General features: G+C 53.3%; 2 protein-coding genes and 1 non-coding gene across 5 annotated transcripts in view; all 3 read left to right on the forward strand.

Annotated features, from left to right (window-relative positions):
• The window catches only part of KCNIP3 (potassium voltage-gated channel interacting protein 3), a 65,672-nt gene extending 53,358 nt beyond the window's left edge, over positions 1–12,314 (forward strand). For both annotated transcript variants that reach the window (XM_024576694.4, XM_024576695.4), the window contains 7 exons: positions 2,404–2,528; positions 2,969–3,038; positions 3,331–3,401; positions 8,292–8,399; positions 8,955–9,059; positions 9,661–9,723; positions 10,319–12,314. In XM_024576694.4, coding sequence (XP_024432462.1) covers positions 2,404–2,528; positions 2,969–3,038; positions 3,331–3,401; positions 8,292–8,399; positions 8,955–9,059; positions 9,661–9,723; positions 10,319–10,366 — 590 coding nt within the window. In that variant the 3' untranslated portion in view covers positions 10,367–12,314. The remainder of the gene's footprint in view (positions 1–2,403; positions 2,529–2,968; positions 3,039–3,330; positions 3,402–8,291; positions 8,400–8,954; positions 9,060–9,660; positions 9,724–10,318) is intronic.
• A 5,904-nt stretch (positions 12,315–18,218) lies between these two features.
• On the forward strand, positions 18,219–18,321 carry LOC112319427 (U6 spliceosomal RNA). Its single transcript, XR_002976340.1, has one exon. It is a non-coding gene; the product is annotated as a U6 spliceosomal RNA (small nuclear RNA).
• Positions 18,322–18,625: 304 nt separating this feature from the next.
• LOC112319423 (oxaloacetate tautomerase FAHD2A, mitochondrial) lies at positions 18,626–27,207 on the forward strand. 2 transcript variants are annotated; one of them, XM_024576724.4, is made up of 8 exons: positions 18,626–18,772; positions 21,422–21,672; positions 22,746–22,962; positions 25,316–25,375; positions 25,557–25,719; positions 26,551–26,659; positions 26,768–26,855; positions 26,994–27,207. In XM_024576724.4, exons 2-8 carry the CDS (start codon positions 21,428–21,430, stop codon positions 27,054–27,056), a joined length of 945 nt encoding a protein of 314 aa, XP_024432492.2. In that variant the 5' UTR covers positions 18,626–18,772; positions 21,422–21,427; the 3' UTR covers positions 27,057–27,207. The 2 variants fall into 2 exon arrangements, with proteins under 2 accessions (XP_024432492.2, XP_053781382.1); XM_053925407.1 differs by lacking the exon at positions 18,626–18,772 and having other exon boundaries at positions 21,543–21,672; positions 22,679–22,962.
• The last annotated feature ends 58 nt before the right edge of the window (positions 27,208–27,265 follow it).

Here is a 27,265-nt window from a genome sequence, read left to right on the forward strand (position 1 = left end):
AATCTTAGGGGGAAGATATTCAGTCTTTCACCATTAAATATGATGTTAACTGTAGGTTTTCTGTAGATTTCTTTTATCAAGTTGAGGAAGTTCGCTTGCATTTCTCATTTACTGAGCTTCATTTACTGTGAATTTGTCAAATCCTTTGAATTTTTTCAAATCCTTTTTTTCATCATCGGTGTGATCATGTGTTTTTCTTTAGACTACTGGTATAGGGGATGATGTTCATTTATTCTCAGACATTGTATCAGCCTTGCGTTCCTGGGAAACTCCACTTGTGGTGCACTCTTCTTTTTGTGCATCAGTGGATTCGGTTTGTCAATGTTTTGTTGAGAATTTTTGCATTTATGTTCGGTATTGGTTAGGACTACTCAGATTATCTCTTTCTTCTTGGGTGAACTTGTGTGGTTTGTAGTTTTGAGGAATTGGTCTGTTTTGCCAGTTGTTGCATTTGTGTGCAGAGACCTGTTCCTGTAGCTCCTCTTCTGTCTTTGTAATGTCTGGAGAGTCTGTACTTACTTCCCCGGTTTAGTCCTGACATTGGTAATTTGTGCTTTCCCTCTCTTTTTGTCTTTTTCATTTTTGCCAACATTTTATCAATTTTATTGATGTCTTCAAGGCCATCTTTTGATTTTACTAATGTTCCCTATATTTTTTATTTTCAATTTCATTGTTTCTGCTCTTACCACTTCCTATTTCCTTCCTCTGCTTGCCTTGGGTTTATTTTACCCTTTTATTTCTATTTTCTTGAAGCGAAAGCTTATTTAAAATCTTTTCTCTTTTCTAAAATAGGCATTTAATGTTTTAAATATCTCTCTAGGTAATTTATCGGCATCCCACAAATTTTGATGTTATCTTTTCAAATGCATTCAATTCAAAACTCTTATTTTCCTTCTGACTTTGATTTTTTTATTTGATAAATATCATTTCTCTTCATCCTGAAGTACTTCTTTTAGCATTTCTTGTAAGGTGATTCTGCTGGCAACAAATTCTCTGGCACTCATTTACCTGAAAATGCCTTCATTTACCCTCTTTTTTTTTTTGAAGGATATTAACATTGGATATAAAATTCTAACTTAACAGGGTTTTTTTCCTTCACCAGTTTGAAGTGTTGTTCCATTGTCTCTTGTTCTACATAATTTATTGTGAGAAGTTAGCTGTTTTTCCTACTGCTCTTCTCTTTCAGTGTCTCCCTCTCCCCGCTGGCTCTTCTAAGATTGCCTCTTCATCTTTGGTTTTCATCAGTTTGACCATGCTGTTCCTGCATGTGTTTGTCTTTTTATTTCTCTTTCTTGGAGTTCACTGAGTTTCTTGGACCTCTGTATTGATGTGTACCTCTAATTCGCTGCACAGTTCTCCCTGGTGTGCATCCCCCATATTGTGCTTCTCTGTCCTGCCTTTGATGGACCCCTGGGATGCCTCCAGATCCCCATAAAAAATACTGTTGCCATGAGCAGCCATCTATGAGTCCTCATAGCTGGGTAAGATTTTATTTGGGATGTTAGAGTCCAGAGTGGAATTGCTGGCTTGCGAGGTTTGCCTATACTAAACTGACTGAAGGTTGCCTGTTGTCCATATGGTGATGAGATCGTCCTAAAGGGAGGAAAGAAAGATGGTGAGGAGAGAGGAGAGAGTGGGGACAATTTCTGGATCCTCATGCTTGAGTAGGTGAGAGGGGACAGTACCCATGGTACAAGTGGAAGAGTTAGCCAGGAGCAGGAACAGTTCATCTTCAGAGAAGGAGGGAAAGCAGAGGCCGGGAATAGATGCAGTAGATGGGTAGGTATGGTGGCAGGAACTTGGGGAAGTTTCCTGTGGCTTCTATATTCTCGTTTTTAAAGAAAAGGGCTGGTCCCTGCCCAGTGGGCCCTTGCAGTCTGGCCTCCTATCCAAATGTAAGTAACACCCCCCACCAAATGCAGACAAGCAGCAGTGTGTTAGGCTGAATGGGCCAAGAGGGGTCACCTCCCCATTCCTGGCAGAAGTCAGGGATGACTGCATGGAGGAGATGGCCATGAATTGGATCTTGAAGGTTGAGGGTCCCTTGAGCCTGTCTTGCTGTCTTTATCTCTTCTACCTCCTGCTGTTCAGTGTTTCTCAGGGACAGGGCCAGCTCCCACCCTCTGTCCCACTGTGTGGCTGACAGGGTAGGCATGCTTCAGGTGAGATGAGAGGGGAGGGCTCACTCTGTATGAGGAGAAGGGAGGCACGTTGGCCTGAGCATGCTGCTCCATGAGAGCCCCTCCATTTGTGCAGTGTGCAGCCTGTGTGGCTGTACACATTAGTCATGCAAGGAGAGTCCCTTTACCCCTGACATCAGCCGATGGCCTGGCACCCACCCTGTGGCGAGATGGAGAAGGGGGGCTGCATGTTCCACTCTCCTGGGTCTGTGTCCCCATTCAGATAGCAGCGACAGTGAGCTGGAGCTGTCCATGGTGCGCCACCAGCCAGAGGGGCTGGAGCAGCTGCAGGCACAGACCAAGTTCACCAAGAAGGAGCTGCAGTCCCTCTATAGGGGCTTCAAGAACGTGAGTGATACCCATCCCTCAGGAGAGGCCCTGACACACCCAGCCCTTTTGCCCCTGGCTCCAGAAAGGGGGATTCTGGCCCAGGCAGACCTTCTAGAAACTTTCATGGCATAGCAAATATCCCGGGGCCTTGATGAGGCTCACGTTTTGTGGGAGGCCTGTCTGGGAGTGTGTGGGCCAAGCCCCAGAATCAGTGTTCTGAAGGCCCTGTGATTCTCTGTGTGCCTGTGTGCTGGCATAGGGGAGGGGTGTGTGGAGGGGCCAGATTGGCCTGAGGGCCCCACCTACCCCTCCTGCGTCACTCCATCCAACCACCAGGCTTTCCTGGGGGCTCAGTGGAGCCCAGCAGTGCCCTGGACAGCAGGCATCCCTCGGAGTGTGGGGCTGGGATGCGAGGCTGGGGTGGCTAAGGCTGCTGAGGGGGTGACTTCCTGCTGCAGGAGTGTCCCTCGGGCCTGGTGGATGAAGACACCTTCAAACTCATTTATGCACAGTTCTTCCCTCAGGGAGGTGAGTCCGAGGCCAGCCCCCATGCCCTCCTCCCCACTCCTCCTGAAGCCCCCACTTCGTTCCTGTGGCAGTTCTGCAGAGGGTGGGTGTCCCTTTATGGGGAGGGGACCCTCACCTCCACCTCTGTGTTCCCCCCACCACTTGTTTTCTTGAGGCCTTGTGCTGCCTCTATCCCATTGGAAAGGGGACCCCAGCTCAAGACACAGGTGGACCCCCAGTACAGCTGCCTGGGATGGGGACTCGACTGCCAGGAGACCCCAAGACACCCCAACCAGTGCCCTTGCTCCCCCAGATGCCACCACCTATGCGCACTTCCTCTTCAATGCCTTCGATGCTGACGGGAATGGGGCCATCTGCTTTGAGGTAGGTCTCTGTTGTACCCTCCCTGTCCCCTGCAGCTTGCAAGGTGTCCCTCTGCCCTGCTGTCACACCCTCTGGTTGTCTAGAGGGTCAGACATGACCCTGAGGTACATGCTCCAGCGTGTCCCCTGGGGAATGGGTGGACTGTACTTGACTGGCCCTGGACCTAACTATGAAGTCAGTGGAATTTGGTTTTGCTGTCTGACTGCCCCAGTCCCAGCCTAGTCTTCCAATCTAGCCCCGCCGAACCCAGGGTGAATTTGCATCTGAAAAGGAGGCAGGGCTGCACTCTGAGATCTCGGCTCACAGTGGGGTTTCAGGCTCCCAGCCCCAGAATTCAACCCCTTTGCCAGAAAACAGACAGCCCCTGACCTGAGCAGGCTCCTGCCATCCCAGCCAGACACTGAGTCTGGTGTCCCCCTGCAGTGCCCCCCAGTAGGGCCTCGCCAGGTTCTGTGTGGGTGGCCATGGGCCCCACCCAGGCCAGGCCACAGGATCATTTGAAGGAGTCATCTCTGTGGAGCCCAGGCCCCTAAAAATAGCTGCAGGTGAAAAACTGAAACCTCTTTGGGGAGGAAAACCATGCTGAGAACCAGGCGTGATCGATAACCACTCAGCCTAAGGGCGGTGACAGGAAAACCACAGGGCCAGCCGGCCACTCCGAAAGCCCCCGGATCAGCTGGAGGGATGATGGCAACTCTCATAACCCGTCCTAACGCTGCTGCATCCCCTCCATGTGCCTGCCAGCCCGCCCTGCGGTGCACTGACACCCCGCCTGGCTGACCGCAGGGCCCGCCCTCTCCGGCCACACTCTCAGGGCTCGTGTGTGTGTGTGTGTGTGTGTGTGTGTGTGTGTGTGTGTGTGAACATGCATTGTTTTCACCTCCTTTATTCTCGGTGATACCTGCACACAGTAAAACTCCAATCCGTACAGAGGAGTAAACAGGGAAAACTCATTGTTCCCCCGGCCCCTCCTCTGTGGATCCGTCACGAGGCACCTGAGACATCCGGGAGTGAAGTGCAGGAAGGACTCTAGTATGATGGACCACCAGGGCATTGTGGGTGGTTACTCTTGTTCGGAAATCAGAGGATCAAACTGCCCAGCAGGGCCCCAGTGTGTCCAAGTGGGTGTTGAGAAGGCCTAGGTTACCCCCTGTGGTCATCACTCTCACTCAGTCTCCAACGGAGGGGTCTTATGGTCCCTTTAAGGTGGTAGGGGGTGGGCCTTTGGTGGGGGTGCTGTTAGTGGCTGAGTTGAGGGTGCTGCTGCTGAAGCCCCTCTGCCTGGCACCTTCTTAGAAGGTTGTTCCCTCTGGTGTCATCCTGAGCCATCCTGGCATCCTGCTTCTCCACATGTGAAGTTAATTCTGCGGTTTTGTGTGGCGTTTTTCACCATGAGGACCTTGCTCTTGATTTTGGCATCCGCTCTAGGAAGGCTTTTTCATGAAGGGAGGAGGGCATGTTCCTCCCCAGGACCTTCCAACCAGCAAAGCGCCATCCTGGCTGCTCCTAGGCCAGGAAGGGTCCTGACAGGTTAGGTGACGCTCGGCCCCCTCGTGGCCTCAGACTCTACATGCTTTGCAAACGGAAGCTCAGGTCAGTTTACGGGTATTTATAGTGACCCCAATTTTTCTGTACATTCTTGAGAGATAAGATCCATATTAATTAAAATTTACTGATATGGGAAAATATTGTAACTTCCCTGCCCTCACCAAAAAGACTATCAGAAAATACACTGGCAAATCCAGCAAACCTTACTATTGCCACAAGGAGCCGTGGTCCCACGTTCTCCCTCAGCGCCTGCCTCCTGCTCTGGTCCTCCTGGGGCTGGCCTCCCTCCCCACCCCAGGCAGAGACAGTGCCGCACACAGATGCAACCCAGGGCCTCGCTAATTCGCCTCGTTCATCTTTGCCTCGTTCATCTTGCTCTTTTGAAGAGTTATGTCTCAAGAAGACTGTGGCTGCCTCTTCCTCCCCTCCCAATGCAGTAGCCCGCTTCTGGCGCTTCGGCCTCACAGGGTGTGCCTTAAGCAACCAGAGAGAAGGCCTGCAACCTGCAGTCACACCCTCTGGTCCCACCCTCTGGCTGAGCTCCTGCTCTGTGTTCTACCTGGCGTCCCTCGTGGGCACTCTGGGGTGTTTGGAAACTGTGGCTTCTCTGTGTCACTCGATCACTTGTAGGAACCCCTCATCCTCCCTAGGCTCTGCCTCAGGGACAGCCACAGAACAGGGCTGTGGATGTGACAGGCTTCACACACCTCAGATTTCAGAGCAAGCAGTCACGTACAACTAGTGACGGTCCCATGTACAACAGTGCCGTGTGGGGCTGGCAGTTTAGAGCTAGCAAGCTGCTGGACTTGTCAAGTGTCACGTGTGTGTTAGTGAGGATGCGCCAGTGGCCGCACAGGGCACATTGCCAGCCACCCCTCTCCTGGTGCTGTCACTACGGTACTTCACACACACTTAGGGACGCTGTACGGGGACATTTCTTGGTTGTGGTTGACCACGAGGGCTTCCACACCAGGCCCAGGTCTGTGAAGACGAGGGGAGGACAGTAGCACCCTCCCATGGCCCCCATGAGAAGGGGGTCCGATGTGGGACTCCATACCTTTGCCTCCCACTGGGAAAGCCTGTCAGACCCAGAGAAGAGGGAGTGGCGCGAAATCAGAGACACTGTGAGTCTTCGTCACCAAGTAAATCACAAACAAGCTTCAGTGATGACCTCGCCCCCAGCTCGGGCCTCAGAGAACTGCCATGTGGCTTCTCCTTGAAGCCAGCATTCTTTCATTGTCTTCACCGAAACACACACAGGACTGCAGGCATCCCGTGGGTTACAGGGTGTGCCTTGGAAAGCAGCAGTTAACACCCCGCACCCCTGACGAGGCAGCCTTCTCCTGTTGTAGCCGATTGCCACTCTTTTCTCCATGTCACCCGGGAGCACACCTCTACTCCTTCCCGCCTGTCCGGGCTTAGCCATGGCCCACGGGCGTCTGCCATGGTGGGGAGGGCTTGGGCCTCCCATGCACACACCTTCTCAAGCCCAGCTTCCAACAGAAGTACAGGATTCAGGTTGGACAAGGACTCACGGTTTACCTGGATCGTGGGAGTGTGGGCCTAGGAAGCCTTGCGGTAAATTGTGGCAGCGCTCGCCTCTCCTGCACATGTTCTCAGTTGGCCTGCTGCCAACAGCCATCCTGAGTTTTCACCTGCCTGGTATCTGTGGCCTCGGCATTGACGCCACCCAGGCCCTTCTCCGGTCATCTGATTGGGCACCTTCCCGGCCTCCAGGCTCCCTTGTCCACTGGGACCGGGCACCACCTGGGGGTCTCTTCCTCCCTCTGCTGCATGGAGTCTCCTGGCTCCTGGATCCCGTCACCTTCCTCTTTGTTGCTTTACTCTCTCTTTTCAGGGCTGCATCTTCCAGCAGCTTCCCAGGAAAGAAAGAGTATGTGCGAGGTAACTCTGAGCGTTTGGACGTCTGGGAGAGTCTTCATTCTGTTCTCACTCTTGTTGACGGGCTGTGTGGGACCAGAGCTGCAGCGGGAAGCTGTGCCCCTATGGGACGGTGGCCAACGTGCCACTGGCTTCCTGCCCCAGTGTTGCTGTCAGAGGCAGAGCCTGTGATCCCTGACCCTGTGCACGGGACTTGGTTCTGTTTTTCTCTTTGGTTTTGTTTTTCTCTCTGGAAGCCTGTAGGATCCTCTCTTTGTGGCTAGTTTTCCGAAATGGCATCAGGACATATGCCTACAGGCGACACGGCGAGCTGTTTGCAGGTGTGGGAAATCTCCCCTCACTTCTTGGCCTGCTTTCCTGTGTCCTCCATTCCTCCCGGTGCCTGCGCAGGGCCTCTCTTTCTCGTCACTCCTCTCGTGTTTCCAGCTCTGCCTTCCCCTGCGTCATGGAAGATTCCATTTGCTTCTCCAACCCTTCTTCTAAGTCTGGCGTTTTGCATTCTTATTTTAAATTCCCAAGAGCTCTTTCTTGTTCTCAGTGATTCCTTTTTTATAGCATCTTATTCTTATTTTAGGGATATCAGATTTTCAGTCTCCAAATCTGTTTTTGTTAAGTTTTCTTTTTCCTGTAATAATTTTTGTTTCTTCTCAATTGCTTTTCTCTGTTTCCCTTAGGCTTTCTCTTCTGTGATACAGGCTCCCTCAGATCCAGAAAGTATAAATTTGAGTGAGGACTAAGCCCCATGGTGTGTGGCCCTGTCCCTGCACAGTCCACCACCCTGCCTTTCTGGGACAGGCTTTCTCTGCTCCCCTTCTTTCCGAATTCCCTGCGAGAACCCCACAGGGCAGGGAGGCTCGACCTGCAGGCTTGCAGGAGTGGAGGAAAAGACTTGTGCCCCACCGGCTGTTCTAACGCAACAGCTGGCCTTTCCATGTGGAAGCTGTTGGAACTTCCCTGTCTTGTCACGTTACTAATCAATTATCCGTCACACTCAGAGGTTTGTCCTGACCCAGAATTGAGCACTGTTAGCTTAGCTTTTGAAGCTGGAAGTTTTCAAGCACCTGACATGCAGATACTGGTAAACTACAAGTCGGGTACCCCCTTTATGAAAGAGTGCCCCCAGGGCCCCTCCATCACAGGGGTGCGTTATGGTCTGGGACACCACACCTTCGAATGCCTTTACTTGTGAAGATTGGCAATAGCCACCATGTCATCCCTGCCACACACGCATGCACGCACACATGCACTCATACACGCACACGTGTGGTCACACGCACATGTGCATTCATATATGCGCATGTGCGTGCACGCCCTGTCAACCTGATGGACACCACCTGCATGCTCCTCACCTGTAAGCTGTGAATTCAGTTGAAGCCACACAGTGAGCTGGAAATAGAATCTGGGGTCCAGCTGTCACTCCTCACCCTTCTTTCCTCCCAGGACTTTGTGGTTGGCCTTTCCGTCCTCCTTCGAGGAACAGTCCAGGAGAAGCTCAAGTGGGCCTTTAACCTCTATGACATTAACAAGGACGGCTACATCACCAAAGAGGTACGGGTGACTGGGGCGCGGCCCATCTGGCCTCCTCTCCCGGTGCAGGGACCAGGTGGGAGGCAGCCACCAGGGAGCTCTCAGGCCTGGACCCCTGAGTGCAGGGAGTGTGAGGCTGTGTGCCCCACACCACATGTCTCGATCCAGTCTAACAAGTATCCTAGGATCATCCCTTCTTACAGGAGGGCCTCGGGGGACACAGGTGGAGAAGCCTAGAGTGGGGCTGGCTTTGGCTTCCACCTATCAAGGGGCAGTGTGGTCACTTAGATGTGGGGGGCCCTCACCACACAGGGCCACAGTGGATTCTTTTAGCTCAAACATTCTTTCGTACATAAACTAGTTGCTACAGTTTCAAATTTTGGAGATAAAAATCTATCTCCAACTTCTTTTGGAGAGTCAGAAGCTGTCACTGGGCAGAGCTGATAGGGGCCCCTTCTCATTCATACCTGCCCTGGAAAGGCTGGCCACTCATGGATGCAGCCCCTCCCCTCAGGCCCTTGCACCCTCCCCCCACACTTGCAGCTGGACTCATTCCAGCCCCTCTGCCCACTCCAGGAGATGCTGGCCATCGTGAAGTCCATCTATGACATGATGGGCCGGCACACCTATCCCCTCTTGCGGGAGGACGCACCTCTGGAGCATGTGGAGAGGTTCTTCCAGGTGAGCGCTCCAGCCTGGATATGCGGGGAAAGGCAGTGGGAAGAGGCCCTTGCTCAGGGCATCAAGGGCAAGCAACTCCCCTCTCTGAGCCACCCCCTCCCACAAGAAGGTTAAGTGGGCATCCCCCACTCTGCTGGTTGTCAGGACCAGATGAGCAAATTAAAACGCCATCCCCACTCCTCGATCGGCTGAACCTTGGCTCAGGGCAGGCTGAGGCTCATGGATTGCAAGGCAGCTGACATCTTGGCCGGTGTTCTGGTACCTTCCAAGAGTTCCCCCAGCTCCTCCAGGGAAACTGCAAGAGGAGTAGGGTTGGAGTGACCTGTTTCTATGGGGCATGGGGCCCTCTTGTGCCTCAGTCACTCCATCTGCCCTGGTTGCCTGTCAGGGTGCACTCTTGTAAGTGTCATCCAGGAGGCCGTCAGAGGCAGCTGGGGGTGGGAGGGGCCCAGAAGGGCACTGTATGTGGCTGGGATCCACTGTAGGGGACAGAAGGGACAGGTTGGGGTGGAGGAGGCCCAATGGTCCACATCCTCAGGCCGGGGGCAGTGATGGTCCCTGGTGAGACACAGACTCACCAAGGGTGTGGCTTGGGTTGCAGAAAATGGACCGGAATCAGGACGGGGTAGTGACCATTGATGAGTTTCTGGAGACCTGTCAGAAGGTAGGTGTCCTTGGGAGTTCAGAGTACTCAGTGTCCTGCCCCTGCCAGTCCTCAGGCCACTCCCCACCTCCAGGCCCCACTTCCACTCTTTCTTCTGAACCCACCTGCTCCCTACCTGCTCCTGCCAGCCACAGCCTACTTGGACCCCCTATACCTCCTTTGTGTGCTTTGAATTAGAAGGGGCAGATATGGGGCTGACGGGGTGATGAGGCAACGTGGCCCTTGGGAAGGGTCACTCTGGGGAACAGGCACCTGGAGGCTTCCCAGCTTGCTGACCCATCTGTGCAGAGCACCCTTGCAGGTGGGGGAAGCAGAGCTCTGGACCTCTGCCACTTGCCTTGCTCCCAGAGGGACATTGGCCTCCATCTGGGTGAGCAGCCAGGGAGGTTTGTCCTTCAGTGAGTTAGCCGATCCCAGATGGGTTGCACGTAGGCCATGGGGCCAAAGACAGGCTGCGCCTGACCAGCACCCCATAGCCCAGGGACACAAACAACAGTCCCTGTGGAATGAATTCCGGGTCGCTGTGGAGACTCTGCTCAAGGCGGCCAAAAGTGGGCACTTCCCTGACCCGGCCTCTCATCCCCTCTCCACACAGGACGAGAACATCATGCGGTCCATGCAGCTGTTTGAGAACGTCATCTAGGACACATGGGGTATTGCCAAGTGGCCATTGCCACCACCTCAATCCTGCCAGGAGCAGCCTCCATGAGAAACATTTTTCTAATATATTTGCAAAAAGTGAACAGTTTGCTCCAGACACACAAACACACCCATTCCTCTGGGCTGTCAGAGGGGGACCGAGGTCAGGGAGGGACTGCATCTGGTTGGGAGCTGGGTCCAGTGACACGAGCCACACTCCCCCAGCCAGCCATGTCCCAGGCCAGAGGGGTGAGGCTGCCTCTGGGGCGGGCTGATGGGAGAGCAGTATGTGTGGCCACTGGCTGCCGGATGTGAGCAGGGAAGTGCTCACCTCCTTCAGAGGAGGGTCCAGTCTCCAGCGCAAAGGCCCCTCCTGTGCGAACCCAGTCACCTCTCCCTCCTGCCCCCTCTTTCCTACCACCCATCGACCAAACTCTGGGCTCCTCTTTCCCCCAGCCATTCCCAGCCCACTAACCACACTCCCAGAAGGCTCCTTACCGCAGGATCCTGGAGGGGCAGCTGGGGGTCAAGGAAAGAAGTGGTGGTGGAGGCAGAGCCTGCTGCTTCCTGGAAACGATTCCTGGGTGAGCTCTGTTCCAGTGATGAGGGACCACAGGGCCCTGCTGCCCCTCCATCCCAGGAAGGGGGCCCTTTAAGCTCATGGTTGGATTTCCTGGTAGAGAATGTGAGGGGGCCTATCTGCTGACTCAACTGGGTGGGAGAAGCCCGCCCCCATTGCCCAGGCCTGCTCAGTGGGGATGCAGTAGTGGGGCTGTCCCCACCCTTCAGGCTCTACACTGTTCACCCAAGGTCATTATAGGTCCCAAGAAGAGGTCACGTGGCTCAGGGACTGGCAGCCCAGGAGCCCGGGTGGCGAGTGAGCCTAGGAAGGGCTTCTCTGTCCCCCTGTCCCTCAGCCTCTGTCTCCCTTGTCCCAGCAGTTTGGCTGAGCCTCCCTCCCAGTTAGAGTCCTGAAGCAGTGTTCGCCACCCTCCACACAGGCTCACCCCAATCCCACACAAAAAGCACAAGCAGCCCCGGCGGCTCAGGTTGAGTCCACAAGGGGAGCTGAAGACATTTCTTATCCCACATGAGGTCCCCCGGGTGGGCTAAGGCCTGGGCCCCAATATCCCGGATATAGGTGGCCCGGGGAAGGAACCTGGGGTCAGGTCTGTGCCTCAGAGCAGTGGGGGCTCAGAGCCTACGCCCAGCCCAGCTCACCAACGTTCAAAAGCACAAACCCCAGGATTCTGCTTGGCTGGGTTCCGTTCTTCTCACTCATACCTGGGGATGTGGCCAATGTCCACCTGAGGCCAGAGACAGCAGTGGGGGCTGAGGGGCCTGAGGTCAGTGGTAGGCTCACAGGGGCTTCCGGGAGAGAGAGATGACAACTCCTGCCTGCTCAGGCAGCACAGGCCCTTCTGAGGAACATTCTCAAACATACATTCCATCAGCCGCCACCTCATCTCTGCTCAGCCTGGCCCCGGGTGAGCAGGACCCTGCACGGAAGGATGGGATTGTGGAGGCCATGGACACTGGTCTGGCTTGGTCCTGGGGACTCCTTGGCACTCACAAGTGGCCCTCTCCTTGGAGTTGCACTGACACTCCTCTCCAGGCTGACTGGGGTCCCTCTCCCCTCTTCCAGGAGGGCATCAGCTTTCCCTGGCTCAGGGATCTTTTCCCCCTGCCCCCAGTCCAGTCCTCCCAGCTGGTGTAGCTCTGCCTCTTGGGCCCAGGCCCTCGGGAAGGCCACCACTATCCCCCTGTCCCCCCTGGCCTCGGCCAGGCTGGCTCTCTTCCAGCCGGGAGAGGGCGGTCTCCCACACTGGGACGTGGACTGGCCGCATGTCTGCATGGCAGAAGCATCTCCCTTGGGCACAGCCCGGGAGGGCAGTTCCTGTTCTCAGCGCCCACCAATATTCAGTTCTGTATATTTTAATAAAATAAACTTGACAAAGGAGAGGGACTCTCCTTGGCTTTATCCTGACTGTGAGTTTCGGTCTGGCTCCTCCCATCTCTGCTGTTATCCATGGCTCCTGCCCAGCACTAAGCTGGTAAGTGTTTAACATGCCTTGAAGTTGTAGCATTTGTCAGTTTCTGCACTGGATTTCAAGCTCCTAATGTGATGTCACCAAAGGCAGCGCTGGGGCGCGATGGCCACCGTGGAAGCCTTTATGAGAAAAGCCAGCCAGCAGGCGGAATACCTTCTTGAGGGGCCATTTATATTTATTCCCGGGTCACTTTTCTGTACCTGTTCCAGGGAGTAATCTCTGCATATCCCCTTGGCTGGAGGGCTCAGGTCACAAGGCAGAAACAGGATTGGCCTGGCAGTGTCTTTCTTTCCTGCTTTGTTTTCAAAAGTGTAACTAAGCTCCATAGGGGTTAGGCCAGGGGAGGAGCAAGAAATGAAAACCTGAGGGGAGGAGCAGATGGGGGATCCCCAACTTGGGGATAGAGAAGAGGTAGGTTCTGGGTAGTCTTCAAGGGCCAGACCCCAGGCCATGTGACATCTCCACAGTGACACAGACACAAACCTCCATGGGTCACCAGCTTTGACTGATGGGCATCTCAGCAGTGGCCAGGAAGGCAGATGACAAGACCCCCTTCCCCCACCACACACACCAAAAGTTCCCCACCTGGGCTTGAGGACCTTGGCACAGTCCCAGCAAGGGAGCCGCCTGACTCTGCTGTCTGGGCTGGGATAGCCTGCTTTGGCATGGGCTGGCCACTCTGTGGAGCCCATTCACTCCGGCCACAGCCCGGTGGGCAGAATCGGGAAGCTGAGCTGAAAGGTGTTAAGACCTTTGAGCCATTAAAGAGTAGAATCAGGGTTGGACCCAGGATGGTGACTGTAGGCTGGACATAAGCAATGAACCACGAGCTTCATGATGGGCCACAGAGCTGAGAGTAAGGAAAGCCCATCTGTGTATCCATTCATCCACCAAGCACCGTCCGTCTATATGCCGTCTACCGCCCATCCACCCGTCTGTCTGTCCCTTCGAGTGTACATCTGTTTCCCACTCATCTGCTCAGCACTTCCCTGATGCAGACACCCAAGGCAGAGGGGCAGCTGGTTATGCTCTCCGCAGCTGAATGGCAGTGAGGGGTCTAGAAGGGTCTCTGGGCTCAGGGTCAGGAAACCTTGGTCCTGATCTGGACCATAAAACTCATGCGGTCTTAGACAAGTCTCAGCCTCTCCCCGCGCCACCCCCCGCCTCTCTGTCTGGGTCTTGGTGTCAGAAAAAAGAAAGGAACCCTCCCCAACTCATTTTAAAGACTAGTATTACCAGAATTTTTTTTTAAAAGTCATGAATAGGATAAGAAAGAATTATAGGACATTCTCAACTATAAACAAATGTAAAAATCATAATAGTGACCTCATTTCAACAATGTAAGATATATGTGATATATGTAACATCATGACAGATTGGGGTTTATTCTAGAAATACAAGGGTTAACATGAAAAAATATAAGCATTCTAGTACCCAGTGATGTGGAGTATCCAGGAATCTGTATTACTCCTTCCACTGAAAACAACACAAAACCTGGCTTTGCCAGGGCCAGCGCCAATCGCCTGGACTGTCTGAACCAGCTGGTCATAAAAGGAATGTGCAGACTCCAGCTGCCTGAGGAGTGAGCTCAGCCGGGTTCTGATTGGAGAGGAAAGTGGGATATAGGGGGGCCCAGTCTGCACAAGGAGGGAGCCTACGGCCAGTGCCAGAGCCAGCGTGGCCAGGAGTTATCCTGTGCCTGTGTGGGGCCAAGATGAGGGGGTCTGGAAGCAACTCCACCCTCCTCTTCCATACGCTGCCCACTTACATAGGGAAATTGCATGTATCTCAAAGGGAGGCTCCAGGTCTTGTTAGCCCTTGTCCAGGCCTGAGACATCCTGGAGAAGGGACGGTGTAATGGGAGCGTGCATGGCAGGAGGCCTGGTGTGGCCCTGGAAGGTATTCAGGCTCCTGAGGAGGCAGCCAAGCACAGCCCTCTCTTGGGTAGTGTAGCTCCCAGTCAGGAGACTGTCCAACCCACAAGCTCCCCCTGACAGCTCCTGACTGCCAAGGGTCATCAGTGCTAGAACTGGGCTCTCTGCCGTCTGCTGGGTACCTTTTTGTTCTGTTTCTTGACCAGGAAACCTCAGCTAGTCTCTAACTCACCTGCCCCAGCCCTGCCTGGCTTTGCTCTCACACCCGGCCTCAGGCACAGCTCTCAGCTGCTCAGCTCTCTTGGCGGGCTTTGAAAATTATCAAACCGTCATGTGGATGCAGGATCCATGTCTACCCCACTGCTCTGCCTGAGATGGCCCTGCCTTTCCCTCAGGAGCTTCTCTCTCGTGACACCCCGGGGCAGCATGGGGGCACTGGAAAAGGTCAGCTGATCAGTCTGCTTGCTGCCTCTCTAGCATTCTCCCTCTTCTGGTGGTAACCCCCAGTCTCTGTGGGGATCACTCCTCCCCTCTATCCTGGAAGTCTGGGACGCTGCCTCCAAGGCCAGCCCTAAGCCCTTTGGTACGTGGCTCTCCTGGTCAGTGAATGGCTGAGGGTGGGCACCTGGAGCCAAGGTGGGCACCTGGAGCCAAGGGAGACCCAAGCCCGGAACGCTGGGAAAGGCTCTGCTCCCTCACATCTGAAGCTTCAGGGACATAAGTCCTGGGGCTGGTGCTGCCATTTTGTTACCGGCAGGGGGGCATGAGAATGAAGTCAGAGCAGAAGGGATGGCTGAGGGATGGAGACTGAGAAAGTGGGGGAGAAAGGGGGGCAGGGTTCAGCCCTTGAGCTCAAAATTAAACTGTACCTTAAGCAAACTCCTCCCAGTCTCTAGATTCTTCACTTATATGAGCCATTCATAGGATCTTCCGCCCCCAACACTCTACCCAAAGCTGGTTAGAACTGGGCTGTGGAACTTTTAGCTGGCTGAAAAATGCTCAACTGCTACGGCCCTTAACGTCAAGCTCAGCTGCGGGGTGGAACGTGCTTTCCAGACGTCAGTGAGACCTGAGGGAAGGCAGGCCCGGGGCCAACGTGCCCAGCCCTGTCTCAGAGGCACCAGGGTCAAAGTCTGTTTGAAACACGTGGCCTGCACTGTAGGGCACATCCTTCTGAACACCCACCCCCGCCTCGCCCCAGCATAGCCCTTGTCCACCCACTTTCCTGAGCAATTCTGGCTGTATCCTGTTCCCTGGAGCTTAGCCAATGAAGCCAGGGGGTCCTTTTCCACCATTTTGAAAAGCCAAATACAGTAAAACATCAGAAACTAAAAATAAGGCCCCACAGAGCAGGTCAGCCCTGGACGGCCAACTGCCAGCCAGCCAAGACTGACACCCACAAGGCCCCTGTGCATCAGCTCTCACAGCGCGGAACCCGTTTGTCCATTTTGTTTCTCTTGGTGGAGCAGGCTGGTGCTCCCGCGAAGCCTAGCACCTTCCTCTTTGGCTTCCTTCTTTTCCTGATCATTTCCTCCACAGGTTTCAGGAAGCTATTTCAGCCCTTAGAGTGCTTAGATGCTCAGTGTGTGCATTAATTCCCTTGGCAAGATCTTGCCCTTAACTTGTTTGTTTGGAACAGAGCCAACAGCAGGCTGGGCGACACTGCAGACTCCTCCGGTTTTGCCACCGTGACGTCTGTGGGCGTGCTCCTCTTCGGACAGACCCATTCCTGGATGTCTACAGTACCACCTTTCTTGTAGGCACACATATTTGCAGCCAAAAAACCAACTCCATGTCTCTAAAAGGCCTAGAAAACATAGAATGGGCGCCTCTCCTTTCCCTCTATGTTGATAATTTGGGCTCCAACAGGTTAGTGCTGTTTTCAAATTCACTAACCTTTTCTTCTGCAACATTGAATCTGCCATCAATCCACCTAGTGCACTTTTCACCTCAGACAGTGTCGTTTACATCCATGGAAGTTTGATTTGGGTCCTTTTAAAAAATATCTTCATCTCTCTAACTTTGAACAGATGGAGTATAGTCATAGGAACTGTTGCAATGTTCTTGCCCGTTAATTCCAACATCTGTCCGTTCTGAGTTGCATTAAAATGCTTGATTCTTCTCACCGTGGGTCATATTTTCCTGCTTCTCTCCAAACTTGGGTTACCTTTAAATATAAGATCTTGTGAATTTTACCTTGTTGGCTGCTGGATATTTTGTAACTTCTATAAACATTACTGAGCTTGGCCTGTGATGTAGTTAAACCACTTGGAAACAGTTTGACCCTTTTGGGTCTTGATTTTATAATCTGTCAGTGAGGTGTAGAGCTCATTACTCCCTGCAGAGGCAAGGCCTTCATAAGTACTCCACCCCGTGCCCCACGGTTTCTGTTCCAGTGTGACTAGGGGGAACAGGCACTGTTCCTGGCTTTGTGCAGTCTCTCGGCACTGTTCCCTCTGATTCTTCTTGATGACGCTTTCCCTAGTCTCAGGTAGCCGCTTCACAGGCATGCACTGCTGAGGACTCTGCTGAACACTTGAGGGGGAGCCTCTACAGAATGCCAAGTTCTCTTTCTGCTCAGGTGCCTTCTCCCCAGTACTGTCCTGCAAACTCTAGCCACCTAGGTCCTCCTGGGCCCTCAGCTCCCTATCTGCAATTCGTGGGCGATGGTGGCTCCACCTCAGTCCCCTTTTCTTGTGCCACAGCCTGGACACTCTTTCAAAGCATTAATTAAGCAGGGGCCTCATCTGTTTCCTATCTGTTATCACTGTTCTTCATTACTTAAGGTCCAGTTTCTTGAAAACCATTGTTTTGGATATTTGTTTGAGGTTTTTTGGTTGCTTCATGCAAGGATAAATCCTGCCCGTTACTCCATCTCGTTCAGAAGTAGAAGTCCTCCTCTCCTTGGCTTTTGGCAGGCACCGCTCCCTAACTTTTGCCGAAGTTATGTGTTCCCCCATCTCCCTGTTTTAATGATTGCTGCTCTGGTGCTGCCCACCCTTACAGGGTGGGTCTCCTGACTGGGGTTTGTGCCAGGTTCACTAGTGCATGCCCCTGTTCACACTCAGCCCCACACTCCAACTGCCCACTCTGCAGTGACCCCTTAAATGTCCCACATGCACATTAAACACACCCCATCCAGAACTGAGCTCACCATCCTTTCCCCAGAACTGCTGTCCCTCCAGAGCCCATTTCTGTGAATGGTCTACCATCTATCAGGCCTGGGAGGCAGCCTTGTCCCTCCTTCCCCTCCCCCACCTCTTGTCCTCATCGGGGCCTGTCATTCTACCTCTTGTCCCCCTATGAACTCTCATCATCTCCAGTGCACACCAAGCCACACCGCTCTCATCTGCACCACTCTCACCCAGACACCTCTCCTTGGAGGCGTGACCACAGTAAAACTGCTCATCTAACCATGCATCCCCCTGTGGGGACCTTCCAGTGGCCTGTGTGCTAGGGAAGACTCAGACTCCTTTCTAGGACAAGTAAAGCCCTTGATGATGTGGCCCTTGATTAAGTCTTGGCCCTCTTGCCCACAGCCCCTTATAGGTCGTCATTTGCCAGAGGCCTAGAGAGCTTGGGTTGTAACTGCCTGATTTAATTAAATCACCTTTCCAAGAAAATGCCTGGCCTCTAACGCTGGAAATTATGCTTCCCACTATCCTGCCCTGAGCCCAACACAGCATATGAAGACAGGGCTGCTGCAGATGGGTGTAAAAGGCAGTACCTGGGGTCAGAAATAGTGGTTCCCCGCCTCACTGCCTGTGTCATCTTGAGCAAAGCACTTCCAGCCTCAGGCGCCCCGTATGCAAAGTGGGTGCAATCATCCCCTCCTGTCCTCAATAACATGCCAGAGATTTGTGTTTGTTAACCAGCGCTCTATAATTCGGTTTCTTCTACTGAATTTGCCCAACATCAAAACGGTGTCCGTGTGCTCCCTTGGCAGCACATATACTAAAACTGGACCCATACAGAGATTAGCATGGCCCCTGCGCAAGGATGACCCGCCAATTCGTGAAGCGTCCCATATCAAAAAAAAAAACAAAAAAACGGCGGCCGGCTCAGAGGCAGGCACCCGACTAGGGGGAGGGGAGGGCGCACAGGGCGCACAGCAAAAAGAAGCGCTCGCTCCCCGGAACTGTGAGCGTAGCTTACGGTCGACCTGATCGCGCGGGTCCAGCCCACAGGCCTAAAGGTCCCTGGGGCAGACCACTTGCCCTCCAGCGCTGGTTGGCCCCACCGTACGTGCCTTCCGGAACAGGACGCCCTGGTATTGGCCGTCGTATTGGGCGTCACCACGGAGCACCGCCTCTGCCGACATCTTATTGGACAAACCGCCCTGCGCTCTGCAGTCGGGAATACCCGCGCAGGTCGCGACGTAGCGACGTGACACCAGTCTCTCGGCGCCCGCCAACCCCAGACCCTGGCCCCGCGAGCCTAGTCGGATAGCGTCGGGGCGCCCCACAGACACGCCGCCGCGGCCAGGTAGGTCGGGTTCAGGCCGGCCCGCGGGCATCCCCTACGCGAGGCGCCCCGCCAAGGGCAGGACTGGACCTCGGACCACACGGACGGGCCCACGTGAGCGCCCACTGAATGCAGGGGACCACGCTAAGCATGTAGGGAAATCGACGGACTGGCCCACGGGGCCGTGCGTGTGGATGGACGGTGGGACGCAGTCCCAGATACACACACGTCTCCAAGCTGCGATGCTTGGTCGCTGTTTGCGCCTCACGGCCGTGCGTCTTTGCCTAGGCACCCTTTGGCGGAGTTGGGTGGAGCTCGGGCTCTGCTGCAGAGCGGTAACCGCGGAAGCGCAGGGGTCACTTTCTGACTGGTACCTTGGCAGGTGACAGCTCCTTTTTAGGCATCAGTGCCACCTCCTGTAAAATGGGGAGCACCGCCCGAGGGGATTGTGGTAGGACCAGGTGACAACCTGCAGTCAGTCAGTGTGGCCTCGGGTTATCTTGGAGAGCAGGTGACCAGCCTTATCCCTGAGGCGGCAGCCAGAAGGCGACCAAGTTTCCTTGAGCATGGCTGAGAGAAGGCAGGGTGTCTGGGCCTCTAGAGGGTCTCCGATTGGAGGTCCCTACTTCTCACACAATCTTCTGGGCTAAAGTGCCCTGGGGGTGGAGGTGGGGGTGAGCTACAGCTGGATTGTCTTGTTTGCATACCACCTGAGCTTGGATTCAAATCCCAGCTCTTTTCCCTCCTTGGAAACGTGGGAGAATCCCTTATCTTCTCTAAACCTTGGTTTTTTCATCTATAAAATGAGACTCAACAATACCAACCTTCCACAATTATCAGAATAAATCAGACATTGTGGATAAAGCACTTAAATGAGACCTGGCATTCAGTGGGAGCAGTTGCTGTTGAACATACAGGGTCCGCAGGAGCCACACCTGCTTGAGCGTGGTTGGGAGGGTACGTGACTGTCTTGAGTGAGATGGACAGCAATTTGAACACTTCACCCAAAGTGTCGTGTGGTGCGCTTGAGTGTGATATTGTTATGTTACAGAATTATATGCTTAGGATTTTGTAACCTAAGGGGTGTTACAAACAAACGGGTGTTATTTGTGGCAGACCCTGTATTTTAGCGGATGGAGCGTCTGAGCGTGTGCACTTCGGCTAGGACAGGCTTTATCGGTGGCATGGTTGGGCCTGTGTAAGGCAGGAGGGCAGGAGGCCTCAAGCCCTCGTTTTCTTGTCAGACTCATCAGCCAGCACAGCGGTTAGCGCATACCTGGGTCTAATGCATCTCTAGATGAACAGGGCAGATTGAGTCATTGGGGTGAGGACCAGGAGTCTGGGACTACCTGCACATGCCTGAACATAAGACTTGTTTTTTAAAGCAAGGAACCAGCTATGGAAGGGACTGTTTGGAGACCAGACTTAGGTTAGAAGTAAAACAAGAGAAAGGGGTTTGTTTTTGAGTGGAGCTTGGAACTCGAAACAAAGTCTGAGCCCTGTTGTTACCTTCTAGGTGATTTGAAGAGGGAAGGCACAGCCACACTTTCTGAGCTTGGCAATCACCACGCTTTCCCAAGGAGTGGAAAGCCCAAGCCCCTGCTTCCGCCGAGAGTAGTGGCTAAGAGCCTCTGTGTGCCAGGAACAGTGAACTCAACAGTAAAAGAGACAGATGAGGCCCCAGAACCAGAGATGAGACAGCCCATCAATGCCTCTCAGACCTAGGCCCTGCCCTTTGCAGCCTCCCTCAGGCAGCCTGTGCTCCAGCAGGAAAAACTGAATATTTACTCTCTGAGGAGGTAGTGAGGGCTGCTCCTAGAAGGTGGAACAGGGGGGTTATGGCTTGGTATCAGCAGGGGAAAGCATTTTAGGTAGGAGGATAACAGGATCAAACTGGCATTTAAAGACATGTTTGTGGCAGGTGTAAAGCCTGTTGCCCCGATGGTTATTTGCCTGTGACGTGCCCCACTCCTATCTAACTCCTAGTCCTGTTTATCTTAGCCCTGTCCAACTTAGCATCACTTCCCTAAGAAACTAGACGAGTCTCTGTCCTGGCAAACCAAACCAGCAGGTAGCTGTTTTGCCAAGGAGCAGGGTAGCCTCAGCTTTCCTTTCTCACCTGGACAGCAGCCTCAGTTTATAAAGGGGGAAACTGAGGCCCAGTCTGGGTGATTAACCCAAGGCCACAAAACTCCACTTCGTCACACTGCCTTGATCACACTTGCAGGACCCTTGATTGTCACAGCAGAAGTCCCATTGCTGAGCCGTATGGCATCAGCTGTTCACATCAGTCTTCCTTGTGAGCAGGATGGCAGGGCTGAGTATGTCTGAGCCACACTGTTTGCGCCAGTGCCGTGATGGTGCCAGGTAGTGTACGCTTTCAGAAAGCCTGGTTGAAGGAACGCTGGACTCCTTGGCACCTAGCTTAGAGCCTGACATGAATTATTTGCTCCTCTAGACTGGTTTCATTATGTGCATTGAACTGAGCAAAAAAACACCTTATGAAGTGTAAGAGGGCGAAATAACTTACAAATCCAGACCACTTCCATGTGCTGTGCCAGGAGCCTGGGCTGGAGCTTGAAGGGACTGGGGCTGGAGCTCAAGGGGCTTTGGGCCCTGACAAGATTGCCAGCGCCCTCTGTACTCTGTGACCTGCTTTTTTCCCCATAGACTCTGATGCTGTTCCCTGGTAGAAAAAGGTTGCTCACAGCTGTGCTGCATGCTCAGCGGCGGCCCTCCCAGCCCTCCAGACACATGAGACTGGTGCAGTTCCAGGCGCCCCACCTGATGGGACCTCACCTGGGCCTGGAGTCAGGGAATGGTGGGGGCGTCATCAACCTCAACGCCTTTGACCCCACACTGCCCAAGACGATGGTGGAGTTCCTGGAGCAGGGAGAGTCCACGCTCTCAGTGGCGAGAAGGTAAATCAGCGGACAGCATCACCCTGTGGTGGTCGTCCTGTTTCCCCTCTCCTTCTGCCCGCCCCCCTGGCCCTGGGAAACAGAACCAGCAGGTAGCTCTTTTGCAAGGGAGCAGGGTAGCCTCAGCTTTCCTTTCTCACCTATTCTCTCAATGCAGAGCTTTAGAAATCTTATATGACAGCAGCCTCGGTTTATACAGGGGGAAACTGAGGCCCAGGGAGAGTGGTATCCCAAGGCCACAAAACTCCACTTCCTCGTACTGCCGTCCCCGGGGGTGAAATTGCTGCTTGCCGTTGGGGTCTGGGACCTGCAGTCCTAAGTGGCACTTTAGGAAGCAGGGGGACTGATTGGACTCTTGGCTTCTTGGGGGAAAGACGACAGCAAAGAAGTTTTCTTAAAGATTCTTGGGTTTGGGCTAGATTAGATAGGGACTTCTCTGAAGCCAGGAGCCCTATGGCATCTGTTCTAAAGGTACTGATGGACAGTAAGACCACTCTGAGATGCCATTTGTACCTTTTAAACTGGCAAAACTACAAATGTTGAACAGCACACAGTGTGGGTAAGAGTATGTCTCCTAAACTTCATGTTCTCCCAAGATTGGAGCCTACTTCCATATCCCTGGAAGGGGTGTGTCTCTACGGTGCAGTGATATGCAGCCATGATACATTGTTATGGTGAGACCTTTAAAATATGTATATGGTACATGTTTAATAAGGTGTATATGGTATGCTATCATTCATATAAAATGAGGAGAGGAGAATAGAGTAGCTGTGAAGAGCTGCACAGGACACAGTGTGTCTCCAAGGCCGGAGCAGGGGGACTGGGAGAAGGGGTAGAAGAACCTTCTCGATCACTCCCATCTGCACCTTCTGAATTCCCTTACATGGATGTGTTACCCAGTGGGGGAAAGAAATTCAACCGGGTATTAAACAGTGCTCTGATGTCAAAGGATAATAGCTGGCCTTGACTTTCACATGAACTCTGATTAAAAATATATTTTAAACAGCAAAACTTGTAGCAGGACTGCCGGCCTGCTCCCGACCAGCCCCTCTCTCCTGCGCTGGTCTCTGCAGAGCCTTGGCTGCCCAGCCGCCAGTGCTTCCACGGCCAGAGGTGACCTTCCTGGCTCCAGTCACACGGCCAGACAAGGTGGTGTGTGTGGGCATGAATTACGTGGACCACTGCAAGGAACAGAACGTGCGCGTGCCAAAGGAGCCCATCATCTTTAGCAAATTTGCCAGCTCCATCGTGGGGCCCTACGATGAGATCGTCCTCCCCCCTGAGAGCCAGGTCGGTGCCTTCCCACTGCCCTCTTGCATCACTGGGGCCGTCACAGGGGTGCACAGCACCCAGCTTATGGAGCCACCTGTTGCTTAGCAGTGCGTTAAACAGAAACCCAGGGAGAGTGATACAGGGGGTTATACAGCAATGAGACTGGCCTCGGGAAAAAAATTAGCAGCAGAGAGAGCTTTCCATTTATTCCCATTTGCAGTGTAAAAGTAATATACCTTCACTGTAGACAGTTATAAAATTTAGTGTGCACCTTATAAGAATAAGGACAATGTCCTACATGACCATAGTAGCATTGTCACAACCAAGCAAATTAACAGGAATAATCTCTAGTGTATAGTCCAGCTGAGAGAGGACTTTCAATTTGGGTTCTGTTTTGTTGTTTCTTGTTGACACAGGATCAAACAAGGCCACACATTGTACTTGGTTATGTCCCTTTCGGGCCTGTAACCTGCAGATCCACAGGCACCCGCAGGCTTTTTCTCAGAAAGGCCCAGGTAGTAAATGCTAGCCTTGCAATGCCAGGTGGTGTCTGTTGCAACAGTTCAGCTTCGCCACTGTAGTGTGAAAGCAGCCGTGGCCGCCGTGCAAATGAATGGACGTGGCTGTGTCCCGGGAAAGCTTTGTCTGCGGGAACAGGTGGCGAGCAGGGCTCACCCACAGGCTGCACTTTGCTGGCTTCTGGTCTCTGACCGCAGCCTGCCGCCCTGTTCTGTCTGACGCTGACGTTTGAAGTCCAGGTAGGCCGTCTCCTAGTGTGTCCCACGCTATGATCTGCCCTGTCGTGTCCTCATGATTCGATTCAGGTTAAACATTTTGTCAGGAGTTCTGCACAGGTGTCTCAGACCATTTGGGCTGCTGTAACAAAATAGACTGGGTGGCTTATGAATAACATTTATTCTCCACAGTTCTGGAGGCTGGAAGTGCAAGAACAAGGTGCTGCTACATTTGGTGCCTGGGAGGGCCACTTCCGGGTTCCTGGATGGTGTCTTCCTGTTCTGGGGTTGAAGGTCCAGGGAGCGCTCTGGGTCTCTTTCTCAAGGACACTAATCCTGTTCATGGGGGCTCTGCCCTCATGACCATCACCTCCCAAAGGCCCCACCTCCCAAGCCTGTCACATTGAGGGGATAGGTTTCTACATAGGGTTTGGAGGGACACACAGTCTATATAATACAGATACTGTATCTTCACACTGCATCCCTCTGGAGGCTCCTGTTAGCTGCCTATAGTTTGATCATTTGGTTTGCTCGCTGTTCACTAGACCTCTCCATTGTAAAGGTACAGTTCTCTGGTAATAACCTACCTGCAGTTTGAGACCAGGGGCCTATCTTACTGCCCCACCATTTTCACCCAGGATCCCTGGTCATCTTCACCTGACTCCATTATTGCACTGGGGTTAGAAAACTGATTTTCTATCATGCCTTCTCCTCTTTATTAGCTGGTATTTTGTGAACAAAGGCTTTTTTTTTTTTTAACTCCATTCCTTTAGTATCACTGTGAATTCTTGATTTTTATTTTTATCCAACATGTTGTCATCCACCATTTATAGTCTTTCTAATATGCAAATGATCTTGGTTTGGCCAGTGGGGGCTTCAAGTTGGCCCCCATCCCCGTCACGTTTTGAGCACTTCCCTGCTTCTGTCCAAGATAGCCCAGGCTGATTATCTTGTACTGTGTTGGACCTGGAATTAGTCGTTTCCCCGAGGGATCCTGACTAATGGGGGTCGATACTAGAGACAAGGTCGGGTCAGGTGTGCTCATAGCCGCTCTGGATCATTCAGAAGGTCAGCCAGTTGAAGGGTTAGGTTGTGTCTGTTTTGCAGCACTTTGCTGATTCGGGAAAGACTGAGTATGTTTTCATTTTTGCGGCCCTATGTATTTTTTGTGAATCGCCTATTCAAGCCTTTTGCCCACATTTATTCTGGCATGCTGGTCTTTTACCACTAGATGAGTTAATACATTAGAGCACTAGAATGGTGTCTGGCACACGGTAGGGTTAGCTATTATCACTTGGTATCTATCATTTTTTGAAAGTATCAAGAGTGACTTTTATAAGTACCGCGCGCTAACCGATTACACCACTGGAGCTCCAAGAGTGACTTTTAAAGTCCCCAGACCAGTGTTGGTCCTCTAGTCACCATGGCAACTGTGCCTCCACCCAGTGGTGCTGCCTGCCATTGCCGAGGTTTATGGGTCTACAAGTCACACCCACCATCCACTGTTTTTATTATGACTCTGGGCCAGCAACTGACCCCACTGTTAGAGGCCCAGGCCTGAAGACATGGCACGCAGCCCCCCAGCACCAAACAGGCCCCAGGGCCAGGCAATTCACTGCTCCTTTCCTGCTTCATAGGAGGTGGACTGGGAAGTGGAACTGGCCGTGGTCATTGGAAAGAAAGGCAAGCACATCAAGGTGAGGTTGAAAGGGTGGTACCCACTGTCCCTGGCCTTGGGAAGTAGTCACCTGTGACACCTGCCTTGTCCCTCACACCTTTGGTGAGCTCTGGCTACTAGTGTGGGATAAAGGCTTTGTTATAGGGGTTGGTGTCACTGTGACCTAACCTCCAATCTGGCCAAATCCCCTGCCCCCCTAGGCCACAGATGCCATGGCTTACGTGGCTGGCTTCACTGTGGCACATGACGTAAGTGCTCGTGACTGGCAAATGAGACGCAATGGAAAGCAGTGGCTGCTGGGAAAAACCTTTGATACCTTCTGTCCCCTGGGCCCTGCCTTGGTAACTAAGGACAGTGTGGCAGGTAGGTCTCTGACAGCCCCCATAATGACTCTCCTTGCTCTGGTTGGATGTCAAAGCAAAGAAATAGCAGCACTCAGGAAGCGGAAGTGTGGGGACAGCTCCATGTGGAGCCCCCTCCCCAGCTGCCTTTCACTGATTCCTTAGAGAGCACGTCTCAACCAGGCCACAAGCACATGCCCTCACCCCCAAGACCGCAGCCACAGAGGTGGTGAATCTGCATCCATCAAGTGCATTACAAGAACAGTGCTCCCCTGATGGGTGGTCGGGCTTCCCCTGGCTGCCACCATCTGGGAGAGTCTTTAGGTTGGAAGGAAGCAAAGCTGGCCCTTGAGCATCACAGAGACCATCACAAAACCCATGCATTTTCTCCAGTCAGGGAGCTGGAGAGGACCGACAGGACCAAGGCCGCAGTGGCTACTAGCAGGGACGCCAGGAGCCAGGCGGGAAGAGGGTGGTGCAGAGGGCAGGGCATAGCCATTCAGGTTGGGGGTGTGTCTGGGGGGTTTAGCCTCACACCTTGTTCAGTCAGTCAACAGTGAAGTCAGATCGTGTTCCAGCTGCTCTTAGAGGGTGCCTTTGTGTGAGTAAAACGAAAGTTAAGATAAACGTGTGGTTAGCCAGGATACTTACTGGGGGGCCGCCCCTGGCAGTCAGGTGCAGGGGGTGTGCCGCCCCGCTCATGCCATTCCCCTGCTGCCTCACAGATGCCGGCGCTTTCACACCTGCGGTTGCCAGCCTTTGCTGTGGGCAGATGTCCTCCTTTTTAAGGCAGAAAACTGCCAAGTTTCCTCTCCCTGGAGGGGAGCCCCACAGCGGTGTTTCTGCATTTCAGACCCACACAACTTAAAGATCTGCTGCCGGGTGAACGGGGAAGTGGTCCAGAGCAGCAACACCAGTCAGATGGTGTTCAAGACAGAAGAGCTGATGGCCTGGGTCTCCCAGTAAGTGGGGTGAAGCCCTGACCTACACAGTCACCTGCAGCCGAGCTGAGCCCTCCATCCCTGGCTCTGCCACCTCAGCCCCTGGGCTCACCTGCCCTTTTGCCCCAGGTTTGTCACTGTTTATCCCGGGGACATCATCCTGACGGGGACACCCCCAGGAGTTGGTGTATTCAGGAAACCTCCAGTCTTTCTCAAGGTAGGTTGGCGAAAAGGAGGAAAGGGAGAGAGACCCAGAGACCTGGCAGGCTTGGCTCAGACCTGAGAGACCCAGGCCTGTGTATGTGTAGATGTGTGTCAGGCTGAGGACTGACCACCTGCGGCCACCCCATTGCAGAAGGGCGATGAGGTCCAGTGTGAGATTGAAGAATTGGGTGTCATTATCAACAAGGTGGTGTGACGGCTCCTGCCACAGGCCCTGGACGCAAGACAAGAGGTGGGGCACCTGTTCCCGCTCAGCCCCGTGCAGTTCCAGCCTGCTCAAGGCTGCTCATCCAGGTAGAGGAGGAGGAAGTGGGACTCTCCTCTTCAATAAACTTCTCGGGGTAAACCAGCAGCTTGGCTCCTGCTTGTCTTTTAAGTTTGTTTCAGGGAGCAAGATAGGGCACT

The sequence above is a fragment of the Desmodus rotundus genome, chromosome 5 (assembly GCF_022682495.2).
Source record: "Desmodus rotundus isolate HL8 chromosome 5, HLdesRot8A.1, whole genome shotgun sequence".
In the NCBI taxonomy this organism is placed as follows: Eukaryota; Metazoa; Chordata; class Mammalia; order Chiroptera; family Phyllostomidae; genus Desmodus; species Desmodus rotundus.